Source organism: Acinonyx jubatus, chromosome E2 (genome assembly GCF_027475565.1).
Source record: "Acinonyx jubatus isolate Ajub_Pintada_27869175 chromosome E2, VMU_Ajub_asm_v1.0, whole genome shotgun sequence".
Classification (NCBI taxonomy): Eukaryota; Metazoa; Chordata; class Mammalia; order Carnivora; family Felidae; genus Acinonyx; species Acinonyx jubatus.
The window spans coordinates 13148718-13164437 of NC_069396.1; the positions used below are offsets into that span (position 1 = coordinate 13148718).

Below are 15720 nucleotides of genomic sequence, written 5' to 3' on the forward strand. Positions count from 1 at the left end.
TCAGTTGAATTTGAGGAATGAAACTTAATTCTCATTTTCCCTTGGATTCTCTGTGGGTGTAGGTCATTTCTATTCTTAGACTTCATCTTCCTCTTGTTCCCTCCGGAATGTGGGCCTGGTGAGATCACCCTGGCCAGCATAGAAAGCTTTCTCAAGAAAACAGCTGGAAATCTTCCTGATATTTTGATGTTCTGATGTTTGATTTTATGGGAGTTGGGAAATGTGTAGGAGGGAAACCTCGTGTTATTAGTAGAATGCACATTATGGTGGATTTTGTTTTCATGTGGTTGTTTGAACCAAGTCTGAGTTGAGTAGATAGAAAAACCAAATAGGAAATTAGTAGGTTTATTTTTGCTAGAAGATAATTAGTAGATGACTGATTTTGATTTTCCCATTTTGTATAATTTCTTCGTAAAGAAACTAGTCAAATTGATGTTCACCTTTAGCTTGGTGGCTGGTTGGTATTACAACTCCTGATGAAAACATTGCCTACACTCTGAATTTTTTAAGCCTTTGAGATAAAACTTAGTATTCCTCTTTCTTGTTTTGTTTTCTAGTACTTGAACTTTATTTTAAAGTAGTTTTAGATTTACAGGAAAGTTCCCCCTCATTTTTATGATGAAGGCAGAAAAATTAGGAGTTGACTCTTTCAAGATATTGCGTTGAGGTAATAGTCTGACAGCATGGTCTCTGAGCTTCCAGTCCAGTGTTCCTTTGACTAACGCTGAAGTTGGAGTCTGTCGGTCTTGCTGGTCTTTAGGATAAGTTTTATACTCTCATCGTGCAGTCTTTCAAGTGTCCACCTTGTACTTAGTAATTAAGAAAGGATTGGATCTCTACTCTCAGAGCCCTTGCCATCTAACACAAGAAGACAAGTACACAAAACTGCTATGTGTTCTGATGTAATGAAAGGCGCACAAGCATGTTGCCAGGACAGGTTAGAGGAGAGGGAATTGGCATATGTTGGAGAATCAGAAAAGACTTTTTTGGACAATGCTTGATGAGTTAGTGATAAGCAGTATGTTGCATGATGGAACTTGTAGCTGAATTTTTTTCTTATCAAGTTTTAGGAATTGACTACATCCTGATAAATTTCACTCTTTAGAAACTATAATTTGGGTGATCACCCACAAAAACAGGTCAGGTTCTCTCTGTTCATTCTCTTTGCAGATACTCCAAGTTACTGATGTGTGACTATCCCACATGTCCGCACATGCTGTAGTGTTCAGGCAACTACTAACCTTGGCTGGTACTTGGTGATGCACACTACCAATACCAAGCCTTTTTTTCTCTTCCACAGGTGGCTGGTGAAGGTGCTGATCACCACAGGTGTGTACATACTGCTAGGGTCTACCATGGGGTCTTCTAGTTTACCCAGGGAGAGGGATTTGTACAAAATATTAAGACCGCCCTGATGGCATCTCAGAGGGTAACTTTGAAATTGGCTGTTCGTGTGCATTGTAGTGATGGCACACTCATCTGCCTATATATTAAATGGTTGGAGGCAGGAATCGGCTTCCCTTACTTTTTCCCTAAGTAGAAAGTACGACTAATGTGTCTTTCACTAAAGCTGAAAGAACCTGTAGCTAGAAAACCTTAACTCCGTACTCTCCTTTGGTGATTCATATGTTCCAGGTGTACTGACTCAAGCCCTGGAGAAAGCCACCTATTTTTGTTTTGTTTTGTTGTGTTTTTTTTAGTATAATCAGGACTGCTGAGGCAAGACAGGCACCAAATAGAGTGTAAAGTGAGAATGAGACACTGGAAGCTTAAACCATCTTTGGTCACTCAGCATCTGTGGTCCCTCAGTTTTGGAGTGAGCTGTGTTTTGAGCTACAGAGGAAAGAAGAATGCATTCCTTCCCCTGTGGGCTGCTTCAGCAGTGCTCAGATAAAAGTCCTCTTTAAGTGAGACAAAGACGCATTCTCATACCCTAATATGATGGCATTGATGTTCTTTTATGTGAAACTTGTAACTTCTGGAAAAAGGCAACATGGATGTATCTGGTCATTTCCCTTGATTTTGTTTTGAACTCCCAATTTTTTTTTAAATGTTTGTTTTTGAGAGGGAGAGACAGAGTGTGCGCGCCTGTGCATGTGAGCTAGGGAGGAGCAGAGAGAAAGGGAGAGAGAGAGAGAGAGAGAGAGAATCCCAAGCAGTTTCCACGCCATCAGCACAGAGCTCAGTGCAGGACTCGATCTCACAAACCGTGAGGTCATGACCTGAACCAAACTCAAGAATTGATTACTTACCAACTAAGCCACCCAGGTGCCCCCTGAACTCCAACTTTTAACCTGTAACTTCCTTAGGACATGAGCAATTAGCCGGCTATAGGTCCTCCTGGATATAGAATGGAAAGGGTAGAAGTTACAGGGTGCCTATTATTCCTAGGGTAATGGATATTTTGAGGAAATCTGTGATGTAAAGCTCTACTGCTTGTTGAATTGCTCAGCAAATGTATGTAAATCCCCTGAGCATCTCTCTCTTTTTGTGTCTGAACAGTATGGGGCCTTGGGTCAAAGGGAAGATAAAGTCCCAGGCAGCTTTCCTTCCTCTCTCCCTTCATTCTCTTGCATGTAAGTCAAAATTTGCGTGGTCTCTTTGCTGAAGTTCCTCCCTTTCCCCTTGATTGAAGGAAGAGACCAGAAATCCTGGCCAGTTAACAGCCCTTTGATGTTTGGCTTTAATTTGTTCTGGCATAGTTTTTAGGATATAAGGTTTCAGTAATGAGAGTGTGGGAAAAGACATAGTATTCATGTAATATTAAAATTAAGTAATTCCTGTTATTTTTACACAATAGAAACTTCCAGTTCAAGAACAGCTGGAGTAAAGCTTCCATGTTTGGCGTTGTTTGGAGATCGATTTTGGTTTTGTTGTAAACTGTTAAGACATCCATTTCAGGGGCAACCATGTCCTTACTTACATGGTCCTGGTCTTACAAAGTCATTTTATAAGGTGTCCCCAAAGCATTTGATACATCTTGACAATTGTAACTAAAATAATCTAAAACCAGCATATCTACTTGTCCATTGTTACTCCTTATGATTTAGAACTTGAACCTTATTCTGGATTCCTGGTGTAGCCGTTAGATTATACCCATTGGGAATGATCTTTGATCCTTGCCTTTCAGTCACTCAGTACACACATGTATTATTAAGGAAAAGTTTGGAAAACCTTTCTCACCCTTACTGTGTGAGTAATTTCATGTGTGAAGCAATTTCATAAAATATATTTATTTATGTATATTTCTATTTAAAAATGCTGATTACAGCCCACCAAATTGACTACGTCCTGCTCATGGGGCAGAATACTGCTGTAGGCTACACCAATGATACATCTTCAGTTGGTCTCTTTTTCTGTAAAGAACACTGATTCTGCCGAACTAAGTGAATAATCTTGGTTCACCTGAACCACCTTTGGAGCAATCAGAATCCATACTGTGTCCTTGTCATGTGTGGGATGGATCATCCCTAGGGTGTTGAGCTCTGACAAGGGCTCAGGCACGCAGGGTCCTATAGCTACTTCTATGAGTAAGGTAGCCACTCTAATTTAGTACCTTGTCTACTTGTCATTCAGTCCCCTGTTGACCTGATTTGTGTATGAGGGGGAGACAGAAAGGGGAATTGATACAGAAAATTGAGAAGTAAAATAGAAAAATCTTAACCCTTCCTTAAAAAATAACATACCTTTCTCTATTCATCATTTGAAAAGTTTTATGCCAAACATTGTACTGGGTGTGGGAGATGCATAGAGGTGTTTTATGTGTAGGATGGAATATATATGGGAAACAGGTGGCCTTTAACTGTGGGATCTGTATGAGAAACTTCTGGGAGTGCCTGTATTCAGATCCTCTGACTTGGAGAAACTCATTTGTATTTATTCATAACTGTGTTTCGTTAAATGAAAAGCAAATCCTAATAGGGTTGTTCCTGACCACTGAATAGTTGCATTTTAAAATTTTTTTTTTTTTTTAACATTTATTTATTTTTGAGACGGAGAGAGACAGAGCATGAACGGGGGAGGGTCAGAGAGAGGGAGGCACAGAATCTGAAACAGGCTCCAGGCTCTGAGCTGTCAGCACAGAGCCTGACGTGGGGCTCGAACTCATGGACCACAATCATGACCTGAAGTGAAGTCGGGCGCTTAACTGACTGAGCCACCCAGGCGCCCCAATAGTTGCATTTTTAAATAATGAGAGTAGAAAGGTTAAGGGCTGACAGTATAAACAATAAAATGCTTCCTGGTTAATGCTCTTATCTCATTTTAATTGGGATATCCTAGGATTCGCTGTTTTAAACCTGAGGGTGACAGTCTCATTGAAGCTTAAGTAATCTGTTTTATTCATCAGGTATTATGTTCCCACAGAATCGGTTTTTGGAAGAGGCTGGGGACCTTTCCTAGTTCTAACAATTATCTTTAAGAATGGCTTGTGATGGGCATCTAGCACAAATAAATAAGCTCTGAGTTCAGTATATGTAAATATTGTAGTTTTCAGAATTTCCTCCTGCCTGGTTCCCCTGCTTTGTCCTCTTGGATTTTTCCAGCAAATGTCTCAAGAAAAATTGATTTTCAGAGGTGTTAGGGGTGGGCATATGTACTCAATGTATTCAGGCCTTTGAGGAAGCAAAGTGTATCTCTAGGGTGTTACTATTTTCAATTATCCTTTGGATCATCTTGTGCTGTTTGCCACATGAGTCTGTGATGACTACACATAAAAGAAGTTCCTTGGAAGGTTTCTGAAGAGAAAACTTAGTATATCTCATTTGGCTTTGTAACTAATGAGTTCTTAGCTAACCAACTTCTCTTTGCTTTCCTTTTTGCAGATGAGTTTGATGCCTATATCATTGTGTCTTTCGTGAATGCCACACTTGTACTATCCATCGGAGAGACTGTGGAAGAAGTGACTGACTCTGGGTTCCTGGGCACAACCCCAACCTTATCCTGCTCCTTGTTAGGAGATGATGCCTTGGTACAGGTCAGGATTCCCAGAGAGTTATTCACCTTACTTTATCCTTTCATTGTGGTGTAGACTCCTGTGCTTACATTAATGAGCTTTTAACTCTTTTTTTTTTTTTTAACGTTTATTTATTTTTGAGACAGACAGAGCATGAATGGGGGAGGGTCAGAGAGAGAGGGAGACACAGAATCCGAAACAGGCTCCAGGCTGTGAGCGGTCAGCACAGAGCCCGACGCGGGGTTCGAACTCACAGATCGCGAGATCATGACCTGAGCTGAAGTCGGAGGCTTAACCGACTGAGCCACCCAGGCGCCCCACTTTGAACTCTTTTGAAGTGAACATTGCAAACATGAACTTAGGTTAATTTGACCTGTCTGGGGCCTAGTGATTCTTTTTGTCATTGACCCGATTGGTGCCTCAATGCAGTGGTGCCAGTTTGGACAGGAGTTACCCATCTGGTAAGGGTGAGGGTCATGCTGAGTACAGAGTCACATTGCTAAAGTCGGTTTCCTTCTTCTTGTTGCTGATTGTAGGTGTATCCTGATGGCATTCGGCATATAAGAGCAGACAAGCGAGTCAATGAGTGGAAGACCCCTGGGAAGAAAACGATTGTGAAATGTGCTGTGAACCAGCGACAAGTGGTGATTGCCCTGACAGGAGGAGAGCTGGTCTATTTTGAGATGGATCCTGTATGTTATTTTATCATTCATTGTGGAACTTAGTGTTAGGATCCAGAGGTAAAGATGAGAGTTGTAGTTCAGTATTCACAAAGAATTGAGGACGGAAAGTGTTCACAAGCAAATCCAGCCCAGTGGGGATGGGATAGGGAGGCTAAGTTCATGTTTTAATTCTTTTTTTTTTTTTAATGTTTATTTTTGAGAAAGAGGGCATGAACGGGGTGGGGCAGAGAGAGAGGGAGACGCAGAATCTGAAGCAGGCTTCAGTCTCTGAGCTATCAGCACAGAACCTGATGTGGGGCTCAAACCCATGAACCATGAGATCATGACCTGAGCCAATGTTGGATGCTTAACCAACTGAGCCATGCAGGTGCCCCTCATGTTTTAAATCTAACTAGAGTTATGAAGTTCCATCTTAGCAATGAAATATTTTATTCTCTTGACCTTCACATTCTACATTTCCAACATATATTGGCTAAAGGTTTTAATTTTTACAATCTGAAGCCATTTCAGAAATTTTCTTTTGCTTTTCTGTATGGAAGGATATTGGGTATACTTATCGTGCTCTCAGCAAAGTTTCTGGATGTGGTCAACCTGTATAGTCTAACTGTACCTCTGGTTGAGATTTCTTTAAGTATTTGAATTTGAATTCATATTTGAATTATCTTTTATCCAAAGTGTTCTCATGAACAGATGAATAGTTTTCTATATTTCTATTTCCTGAGAGCTAGGTTGGTTTAGAAAATTTGTAACATATTGTATTTATTAAAGACAAAAACATTGTGTTGTCTCTTGATTGTCTCATCAGTAGTTTTGCTTGCTCCTGGCCTTAGGTAGAGAAATTCTTGGTCATTGATTATAGTAAGAAAGGTGAGAGGAAGCAAAAAGGAACTTAACAGTCCTTTCCCAGGCTCAGGGTTTAGGGGCAAGTGGGAGTCGTTTGTGACCTCTCTGTCTTACTTTTGTAGTCAGGACAGCTGAATGAGTACACAGAGCGGAAGGAGATGTCAGCCGATGTGGTGTGCATGAGTCTGGCCAATGTGCCTCCTGGAGAGCAGCGGTCTCGCTTCCTTGCTGTGGGCCTGGTGGACAATACTGTCAGAATCATCTCCCTGGACCCCTCAGTGAGTGTCACCCTTGACTTCAAGGATCTTCCCATTGGAAACTGAGCTGCTGGCTCACTCCTGATGGGCATCTCTGAAATTGTCTGGGCTAGACACTGAAATCAGTATCTGCCACTTCTGATTATCATAGCAGCACACCTGGGGAGTCTGTGAAGATCCTGATGGCAGACTACTAAGTGTTGTTTTGCCTTAAGCCTTGTCTCCCGTTTGTAGTGAAAAAGAAACAAAAAAACCCAAGACTGCTGAAAAGGACTTGGACTTGGCTCCAGGGCCTTAGATGACTTTTAAGAGCTGCCTTTGCTTATTTACCTTTACCATTATCTGCTTTTACAGAAAGGAAAGCATGGTTCTCTCCAGAGCTTATTCTAAGATTTGGTTTAACTAGTGTTAACCCATTTAAAGCTCACTATAGGATTCCCCTCCACAAGAAAGTTGTTTCTTCATTCTGAGAATTAGATTTTTTTCCCCAAAATTGGTCATTTCCCCTGTTTTATTCTTTTCTCTTTCCTCCTTAGGACTGTTTGCAGCCTCTGAGCATGCAAGCTCTCCCAGCCCAGCCTGAATCCTTGTGTATTGTGGAAATGGGTGGGACTGAGAAGCAAGATGAGCTGGGTGAGAGGGGCTCTATTGGCTTCCTATACTTGAATATTGGGTTACAGGTAAGAGATCTGAGGCTCACATTGAGGTCAGGCCTGTCAGGCCTTCTTTAGCTTTTATGCACTCCTTGTTCTATATGGGCATTTGCTGTGCCTGTGGTTTCATTTTACCACCTCATGAAAAGTGAATGGTGCTGGTCTGTGTTCCACTTCTCTCCTCTCTAATTAGAACAAGTCAGGCCTAAAAAAATAAGTTATATTAATTGTATTGTATTATATTATATTATATTATGTTATATTATATTATATTATATTATATTATCACTACAAGTTATTTGCAAACGTAAGTTTCACTATTTGAGACTAGCTCTAACAGATGTGTGGGTTGTTTTCTTTTTAGGCCTCAATTTTATTATCATGCTGAATACAACTTAACAGTTCTTTAATATCTGATACCTTGTTCGTGTTCTGGTGTTTCTTGGTTTGTGTTGGTTTTGTTTTTTCCAAAAATGCTTTAATGCTTTTACCTTTGGTTCTACTTAGGATCTGCATAAAGCTATCCACAGTTTGCATTTGCATGACCTATCCCTTTGTTTCTTTTATTTTTATTTTATTTTATTTATTTATTTATTTATTTATTTATTTATTTATTTAATGTCTTGTTTATTTTTAAGAGAGAGACAGAGCGTGAATGGGAGAGGGGTCGCTCAGGCGCTGCCTCCCCCTTTGTTTCTTTTAATAACTGTCCTACCCTAGGGGTGTCTGTGTGGCTCAGTTGGTTAAGTATGTGCCTTTTGATTTCAGCTCAAGTCATGTTCTCGTGGTTGATGAGTTCAACCCTTGCATCAGGCTCTGCACTGACAGCAGTGCTTGGGATTCCCAAGCAGGCTTGGGATTCTCTCTCTTCCTCTCTCTCTGCCTCTCCCCTGCTCTCTCTCTCTCTCTCCCTTTCGAAATAAATAAAAACTTAAAGAAAAATTGTGCTACACCGTTTTTTTTTTTTTTTTTTTTTAAAGAAACCAGATCATTTGTCTTGAAGAATTTCTGCCTTTTGGATTTGGCAGAGTCCTTTCTTGTGTGTTTAATGTTACTGTTCTATTCTCTGTAATTCCTATAGACTAGAGGGTGGATCTAGAGCATGCTGTCCATTAAAAATATAACATAAGCCCTGTGTAACTTAAATATTCCTGTAGCCACGAAAAAGGAACAGATGAAGTTAACTGTAATGTTTTATTTAAACATTTTTGTTTAAAATGTCATTTCAATTTGTTATCTGTATAAAAATTAAGATAACTTTGTTCTCTTTTTTAACAAAGTCTTTGAAATCTGATATTTTTATTTTTTGAATTTTTTAAAGGTTTAATTTTTTTTTAACGTTTATGTGAGAGAGAACGAACACAAGCAGTGGAGGGGCAGAGAGGAGGGAGATGGAGGATCTGAAGCGGACTGTATGCCGAAAGCAGAGACCCCGATGCAGGGTTTGAGTTCACGAGCTGTGAGATCATGGCCTGAGCTGAAGTTAGACACTCAACTGAGTCACCACAGATGCCCCCTATGTTTGTTTGTTTAATTTTTTAATGTTTATTTTTTGAGAGAGAGAGAAAGAGAATGGGGGAGGGTCAGAAAGAGAGGGAGGCACAGAATCTGAAGCAGGCTCCAGGCTCTGCACTGTCAGCACAGAGCCCGATGTGGGGCTCGAACTCATGAACTTTGAGATCATAACCTGAGCTGAAGTGGGATGCTTAACCGATTGAGTAACCCAGGTGCCCCGATGTATATTTATTTTTGAGAGAGAGAGATAGAGTGCAAACAGAGAGAAAGGGAGACACAGAATCCAAAGTAGGCTCCACGCTCTGAGCTGTCAGCCCAGAGCCCGATGCAGGGCTCAAACTCTTGAACCCGAGAGATCGTGTCCTGAACTGAAATCAAGAGTCAGACTCTTAACTGACTGAGCCACCCAGGTGCCCCCTGATATTTTGTATCTTATACTTAAGGACACATTATCTTCTCATCAACCTTTTACCTAATAACAGTCATTGATGGCACATTGCCTAGATTCATTATGTCATTAGGAACTGGGAAATGACAATTTTCTATTTCATTCTTCATTTTATTAGCTGGAACTTTTCTCCAAAGAGGAAATTTGCCTATCCCAAAATACAGTTTGTAGAGGGAAAGGATAAGTACTTTGTTTTTTCCCCTTTGTTTATCAGTTTTCACAGTAAGGAATTGGTGCCAGAGTAGTCTCCAGTGGGGACTAATGAAGTAATTTTTTATTATTTTTTATTTTTAGTTTTTTTGGATAACCTGAACTTGCAGATTTTTATATATTTGTGCTTTAAACTATTGTCTTTTTCATTTGTGGATACTAAATTGCCTCTTTTTAGATGAGTAGAAGTTCCCTTTTGAAGTTAGGTTTTTTGTCGTTTGACTATGACCCCATTCTCTTTGGGGCCTTCCTTCTGGCATAACAGAGTGCCCTGTATACACTTGGAATATTTTTGCCCCAGCCCTGAATTAGCCAATTGTCTTAAGAGTCTTTTTTTTTAATGTCTGTTTTTAGGGAGCGAACATGCGTGAGTAGGGGAGGGGGAGAGAGAGATGGAGAGAGAATCCCAAGCAGGCTTCTTGCTATCACAGACAGAACCCAACTCAGGGACAAGCCCAGGCAAACACAGTTTGTGAGTTCACAGAGCCTGCTTGAGATTCTCCCTCTTTCTCTACCCCTTCCCCCATTGTACTCTCTCTGTCTCTCTCAAAACAAATAAACTTTAAAAAAGAATAGTTTAACATACATGGTAAAAGAATTTTAAAGGATATACAGTGAAAAATAAGTGTTTTTCATTTAGTAAATGTTCAGTAACTACTTGAATGAGCAAGTGGCTGGCTGATCATTAGGATATTCTTTAAACCAGCAAGTCATTTCCTTCCATCTATTCTGAACTTACATATTTTGTGAAGTCGCCAAGGGAGGGATCTTCCATTATGGAGAAGTTTCACCCACTCTCTCTTTTTTATTAGAATGGTGTGCTGCTGAGAACTGTCCTGGACCCCGTCACTGGGGATCTGTCTGACACCCGCACTAGGTACCTGGGGTCTCGTCCTGTGAAACTCTTTCGTGTCCGGATGCAAGGCCAAGAGGCAGTAAGTAATGAAAGTGGGCAGGCAGCATGTTTAGACGTTAGTGGCATCAGCTGAGAAAAGTTCCCTTGGTGTAAGTTTTGCTATCATTAATTCACCCATATATAGTTAGTTTGACATTAGCTCCCTCTTGTAAGTTTCTTTCATGTAGGAAGTTGTGGATCCCTTCATCCAGAGCTTTCCATGGCATTGAGCTGTTTTGGTTGTGGGTAGGTTAGGATATGGATCTGTTCAGCCCTCAGGCTGGGCAAATGGAGGTGATTGAGAGGTAGCTAGAAACCTCCCATCTGGGGTACCTTTTTCCACAAGCAACCTTGTACCAATACCAGGGTTTACCAGGTAATGTGAAAGAGATTGGGAAACATTGTGTCCTTTGTATCTAAGAATGTTACTATTGCTGGGTGCTATGCTAGTTCTTGACTTGCAGTCAGCATTAGGTGCAATAGCATGTCATTCTTGCAACTGTCCAGCCTTATGATAGTATTTGCATTTTACACATGTGGAAATGTAAAGAGATTGAATGATTAGGTCATAACAGCTAGTAGCTCATGCTTTGAGCAGGTAGTAAGCCATACATACTGCCTCTTCTCCAGGACTCTTTTTAATCTTAAGGTAGCCTTTTAGGTTTCCAAAATTCGTTGGGATATTTTGCAGACTGAAAGTTACAGGTACGGAGTTCGGTTAGCATTCCAAGTTTGTGTTTATCTCAAGCTTATTGGAGGTGTTTTTCTTTCCTCAGGTGTTGGCCATGTCTAGCCGCTCGTGGTTGAGCTATTCTTACCAGTCTCGTTTCCATCTCACCCCCTTGTCTTATGAGACCCTGGAATTTGCGTCTGGCTTCGCGTCTGAACAGTGTCCTGAGGGCATTGTTGCCATCTCCACCAATACCCTGAGGTGAGAGTTCCACACTGCAAGCCCACTGGGAAGTTCTGCCAATGGCTGGGATTCTGGTTCTGCTAGAGTGTTGGCAGAAGTGATGAAGCGATGACTTGGTGGCAGTGAGCCGACTCTTCACCGTGGGACTAGGGTGTTGGAACTGAAACCTTCATTTGGCTCAGGATTTTAATGAAGTATTGGTAGCCAAGTTTCAGTGTCTGAAGTTTTAGCTTCTGTTTAGATTTTCACGGCCAAGTTTTAATATACTGATCAGTACAGTTCACTTTCCTTAAGATTTAAGAGTCTTGTTTTCCAGGGCAGCGCCATTGGATTAGTTTTAGAGCAGGCAGGAATTGAATCTCTGATATCTTTTTCTCATTCTCATTCTGTCTTATTTGCAGTGTTACATGTTCAGTTTTAACCTCAGTATAAATTCTTTAGGCCTTTTGTAAGTTGACAGACTCCTATTTATGCTGAGTATGTTAGAGTGTGCACTATCTATATTGTTTTGACTGTCTCAAGTTTTGGGTTTGTTTTTTTCTTTTTTGGTCTTTTGCTGCCACCCATGTTCATGTCCTGGTTGTAAGTATTGGCTCGTCATAAGAGCAACTCTATCAAGAGGCTATAACTTACCAAGTGGATAACTTACCAGGTGAACTCCCAGATCTATGCAGTAGCTTTCAGGATCTTTTCAGTCATTGTTCACTCTCTCTCTAACCTCCACACACATAGATACCTTCTATTTCAGCAGAATTGCTTTACCTGCATGGTGTTTTATCTCTCTTTTTTAATGTTTATTTATTTTTGAGAGAGACAGTGAGCTAGGGAAGGGCAGAGGGAGAGAGGGAGACAGAAATCGAAGTATGCTTCAGGCTCTGAGCTGTCAGTACAGAGCCCGATGTGGGGCTCGAACCCACAACCCTGAGATCTTGGCCTGAGCTGAAGTCAGAGGCTTAACTGACTGAGCCACCCAGGTGCCCCTCCTTTGAAGGTTCTAATGTGGGTTTCAACGGTGAAAACCAGAGTCACCATAAATAGTTGCTGGCTGTTCCTGGAGTGGAAGTCCCTTCTAGGATTTGTCTATTGTGCAGAATCTTCTATATTAGAAGGCATGCTTCTTACTGCCAGCATTAGAGCTTGAGGGGTGATGCATTTGCTGTGACTGCTCATGGACTATTTTGACATCATTTTCTAGTTCCTGAATGAATAATCTATTAATTCCCTGCCTTTCTCCCCATAGGATTTTAGCATTGGAGAAGCTAGGTGCTGTCTTCAATCAGGTAGCCTTTCCGTTGCAGTATACACCCAGGAAATTTGTCATTCACCCAGAGAGTAACAACCTTATCATCATTGAGACAGACCACAATGCCTACACAGAAGCTACAAAAGCTCAGAGAAAGCAACAGATGGCAGAGGTAATGAGACTTGACTTTTAGGGTTCAATTAAAAGGCACTGAAATTTTGTTGAAAAGTTTAAACTTGTGTAATTTTTTATTATATTCTAAAGATCCAGGCTCTTTTCTGGTCCTTTAAGTAGAGCCCTTTGCCAGAATCCTTAGTTTTAGAGGTTTTTTTGTGACTTGGAACTAATATACTGACCTGGGTTTATTTAGTACTCAACTTTCTTTCTTAGAACATAGTTGTTCAGTCTTTGAGCTTCCTAAACAGTCTCTGTATGTGTTTCCTGGATTTGAGCCCAAAGAAGACAGCTTTCATATTTTCCACAACACTTCTTCTTTCCAGAAATCATTTCCCAGCAAAAAACAAATAGATCCAACCTTGTAAAACTGTATCTGGCCTGGAAGAGAGGAGACAAATAGTAGTCTTAGCATGGGAAGTTAGATGGGGTAGGTGGAAGAGTTGTGTTTTCATTTTATGTATCTCAGACCATTTGTCGGTTATTTGTCAGTTGATGTTCAGTTTTTTTGGTATTAAAAAAAAGAAGTACCTGATTTCCCCTTTAGTGGTTTCCCCTCCTCCCCTTATGTATACACCTTTCCCTTTAATCTTTGTTTTGGGAAATCTGGTTTTGGCCTACAGACTTTGCTATTGTATATAATATGAACTCTCCTTGGAGGTGTTTTTGCTACTTGACCACTTCTCACCCAGCACCCACTTCTGAACACACCAACTCTTCCTTGTTTTTATTTTCGTTTGTTTTGTTTTTGATTTAGGAAATGGTAGAAGCAGCAGGGGAGGACGAGCGGGAGCTTGCTGCAGAGATGGCAGCAGCGTTCCTGAATGAAAACCTCCCTGAATCCATTTTTGGAGCTCCTAAGGCTGGCAATGGGCAGTGGGCCTCTGTGATCCGAGTCATGAATCCTATTCAAGGGAACACACTAGACCTTGTCCAGCTAGAACAGAATGAGGCTGCTTTTAGGTAAGGAGCTCAGGACATCAGCTCCAGGGTTTTGGAGGCTCTTATGGGAATTTTCTGGCCTATAACTAATGCTTGATTCCTGCTTCTTTCTCTGTATACAGTGTGGCTGTTTGTAGGTTCTCCAATACTGGTGATGATTGGTATGTGTTGGTGGGCGTGGCCAAAGACCTGATACTCAATCCCCGGTCTGTAGCAGGGGGCTTTGTCTATACCTACAAGCTTGTGAACAATGGGGAAAAATTGGAGTTTTTACACAAGGTAGGAACCAGCCTGGATCTTAGGTCCTACTAGACTCTCCCACTTTTGCTTAAGTTGTGGGTCAGGTCTTCTGGTGACTATTTTGGGAACCAGCTCATTGATGGTGTTCCATCTGTTGGTGGCACACAGAAAATGCTGGGGTTTTCATGCTCCAGTGAAGCTCCATTGCCTGGGTGTCCCACCGGAAGCCTATGTGCTAACCATCCACAGTGGTGAAATAGATGCACACTGAATTGGCCCCTTGTTTACTAGTTTTACTAAGCAGGCAGCAATTTGTTACCAAAATCCAGCAGTTCTAAAGAATTAATACTCTCTCAAGAGTTAATATTTAACAGATACAGAGAAGTTCTGGGGATGGATGGTGGTTTTGGTTGCACAACACTGTGAATATGTTTGATGTCACTGAACTGTATGCTTAAAAATGATTAATGGGACACCTGGGTGGCTCAGTCGGTTAAGCGTCCGACTTCGGCTCAGGTCATGATCTCACGGTCTGTGAGTTCGAGCCCCACGTTGGGCTCTGTGCTGACATCTCAGAGCCTGGTGCCCATTTCAGATTCTGTGTCTCCCTCTCTCTCTGCCCCTCCCCTGTTCATGCTCTGTCTCTCTCTGTCTCAAAAATAAATAAACGTTAAAAAAAAAATAAAAAAAAATGATTAAAGTGGTAAATTTTATGTGTGTTTTAATCACAAATTTTATTTTTTTTAAAGTTTATTTTTGAGAGAGAATGCATGCATACAAGCGGGAAAGGGCAGAGAGAGAGAGGGAGACACAGAATCTGAAAGAGGCTCCAGGCTTTGACCTGCCAGCACAGAGCCTGTTGTGGAGCTTGAATTAGGAACTGTGAGATCATCACCTGAGCCAAAGTCGGACATTCATCTGACTTAGCCACAATTTTTAAGTTAAGGGAAAAAATTCCTGTTCTTTCACACAGTACATTTATGTATCTCCTCTCCTTCAGCCCTTCCACAGGGAAGTATCCTCTAAGAAACAGTTACTTCATGGAGTTGTCTTGGTGCTGAACTCATTGTGTCTCCCTTGTCAGTAGCACTCCATTCCAATCCGTCCACAAGCAGCAATCACTTCTCCAGTATTGAGTCTTCACTATTAGTTAATAGCACCATTTGAATTAGCATGGGCTCAGAGACAGCATTCCTCAGGCCTGAGGGCTTCCTTCCACCTGTGGCACTGATTGATTTGCTGAGTGATGTGCAGTGTATGGGACCTATTTACCCAAACACTCTGTTTCATAGAAACTGTTGTATGTGTGATTTATTTCTCTGATGAGCAAAAGATGATCACTCATTGTCTTCCTGACAGATGCCTGTAAAGATATTTTAGGTTTGAGAGGGTGGGGCTAGCGTATGACTGGTGTTCTGATAGCTGCATTACCTGCTTTTCTTCTCACAGACTCCAGTGGAAGAGGTCCCTGCTGCCATTGCCCCATTCCAGGGGAGGGTGTTGATTGGTGTGGGGAAGCTTCTGCGAGTCTATGACTTGGGGAAGAAGAAGTTACTCCGAAAGTGTGAGAACAAGGTAAATACGCTGGTAGAGGGCTTTAGATGCAGCTAGTGTGGAAGAAGGAAACATGGGCAGGATGGTGGACAGTAACTTAAAATCACATCTCTTTATTAGGACCTTGTAGTTCCCCAATTTCAGCCTAAGAATGAGGCCTTTGAGCCTGGAGAACGAGAGCAGTTAGGTGGCTTTC

The 15720-nt window shown here is 41.3% G+C and overlaps 1 protein-coding gene across 4 annotated transcripts in view; it reads left to right on the plus strand.

Moving 5' to 3' along the window:
* The window catches only part of SF3B3 (splicing factor 3b subunit 3), a 56812-nt gene that overhangs the window by 26573 nt on the left and 14519 nt on the right, over positions 1-15720 (plus strand). For all 4 annotated transcript variants that reach the window (XM_053210542.1, XM_053210544.1, XM_015081946.3 and 1 more), the window contains exons 12-21: positions 4824-4975; positions 5491-5646; positions 6603-6758; positions 7274-7417; positions 10376-10498; positions 11235-11389; positions 12612-12786; positions 13546-13751; positions 13853-14009; positions 15420-15545. In XM_053210542.1, coding sequence (XP_053066517.1) covers positions 4824-4975; positions 5491-5646; positions 6603-6758; positions 7274-7417; positions 10376-10498; positions 11235-11389; positions 12612-12786; positions 13546-13751; positions 13853-14009; positions 15420-15545 — 1550 coding nt within the window. The remainder of the gene's footprint in view (positions 1-4823; positions 4976-5490; positions 5647-6602; positions 6759-7273; positions 7418-10375; positions 10499-11234; positions 11390-12611; positions 12787-13545; positions 13752-13852; positions 14010-15419; positions 15546-15720) is intronic.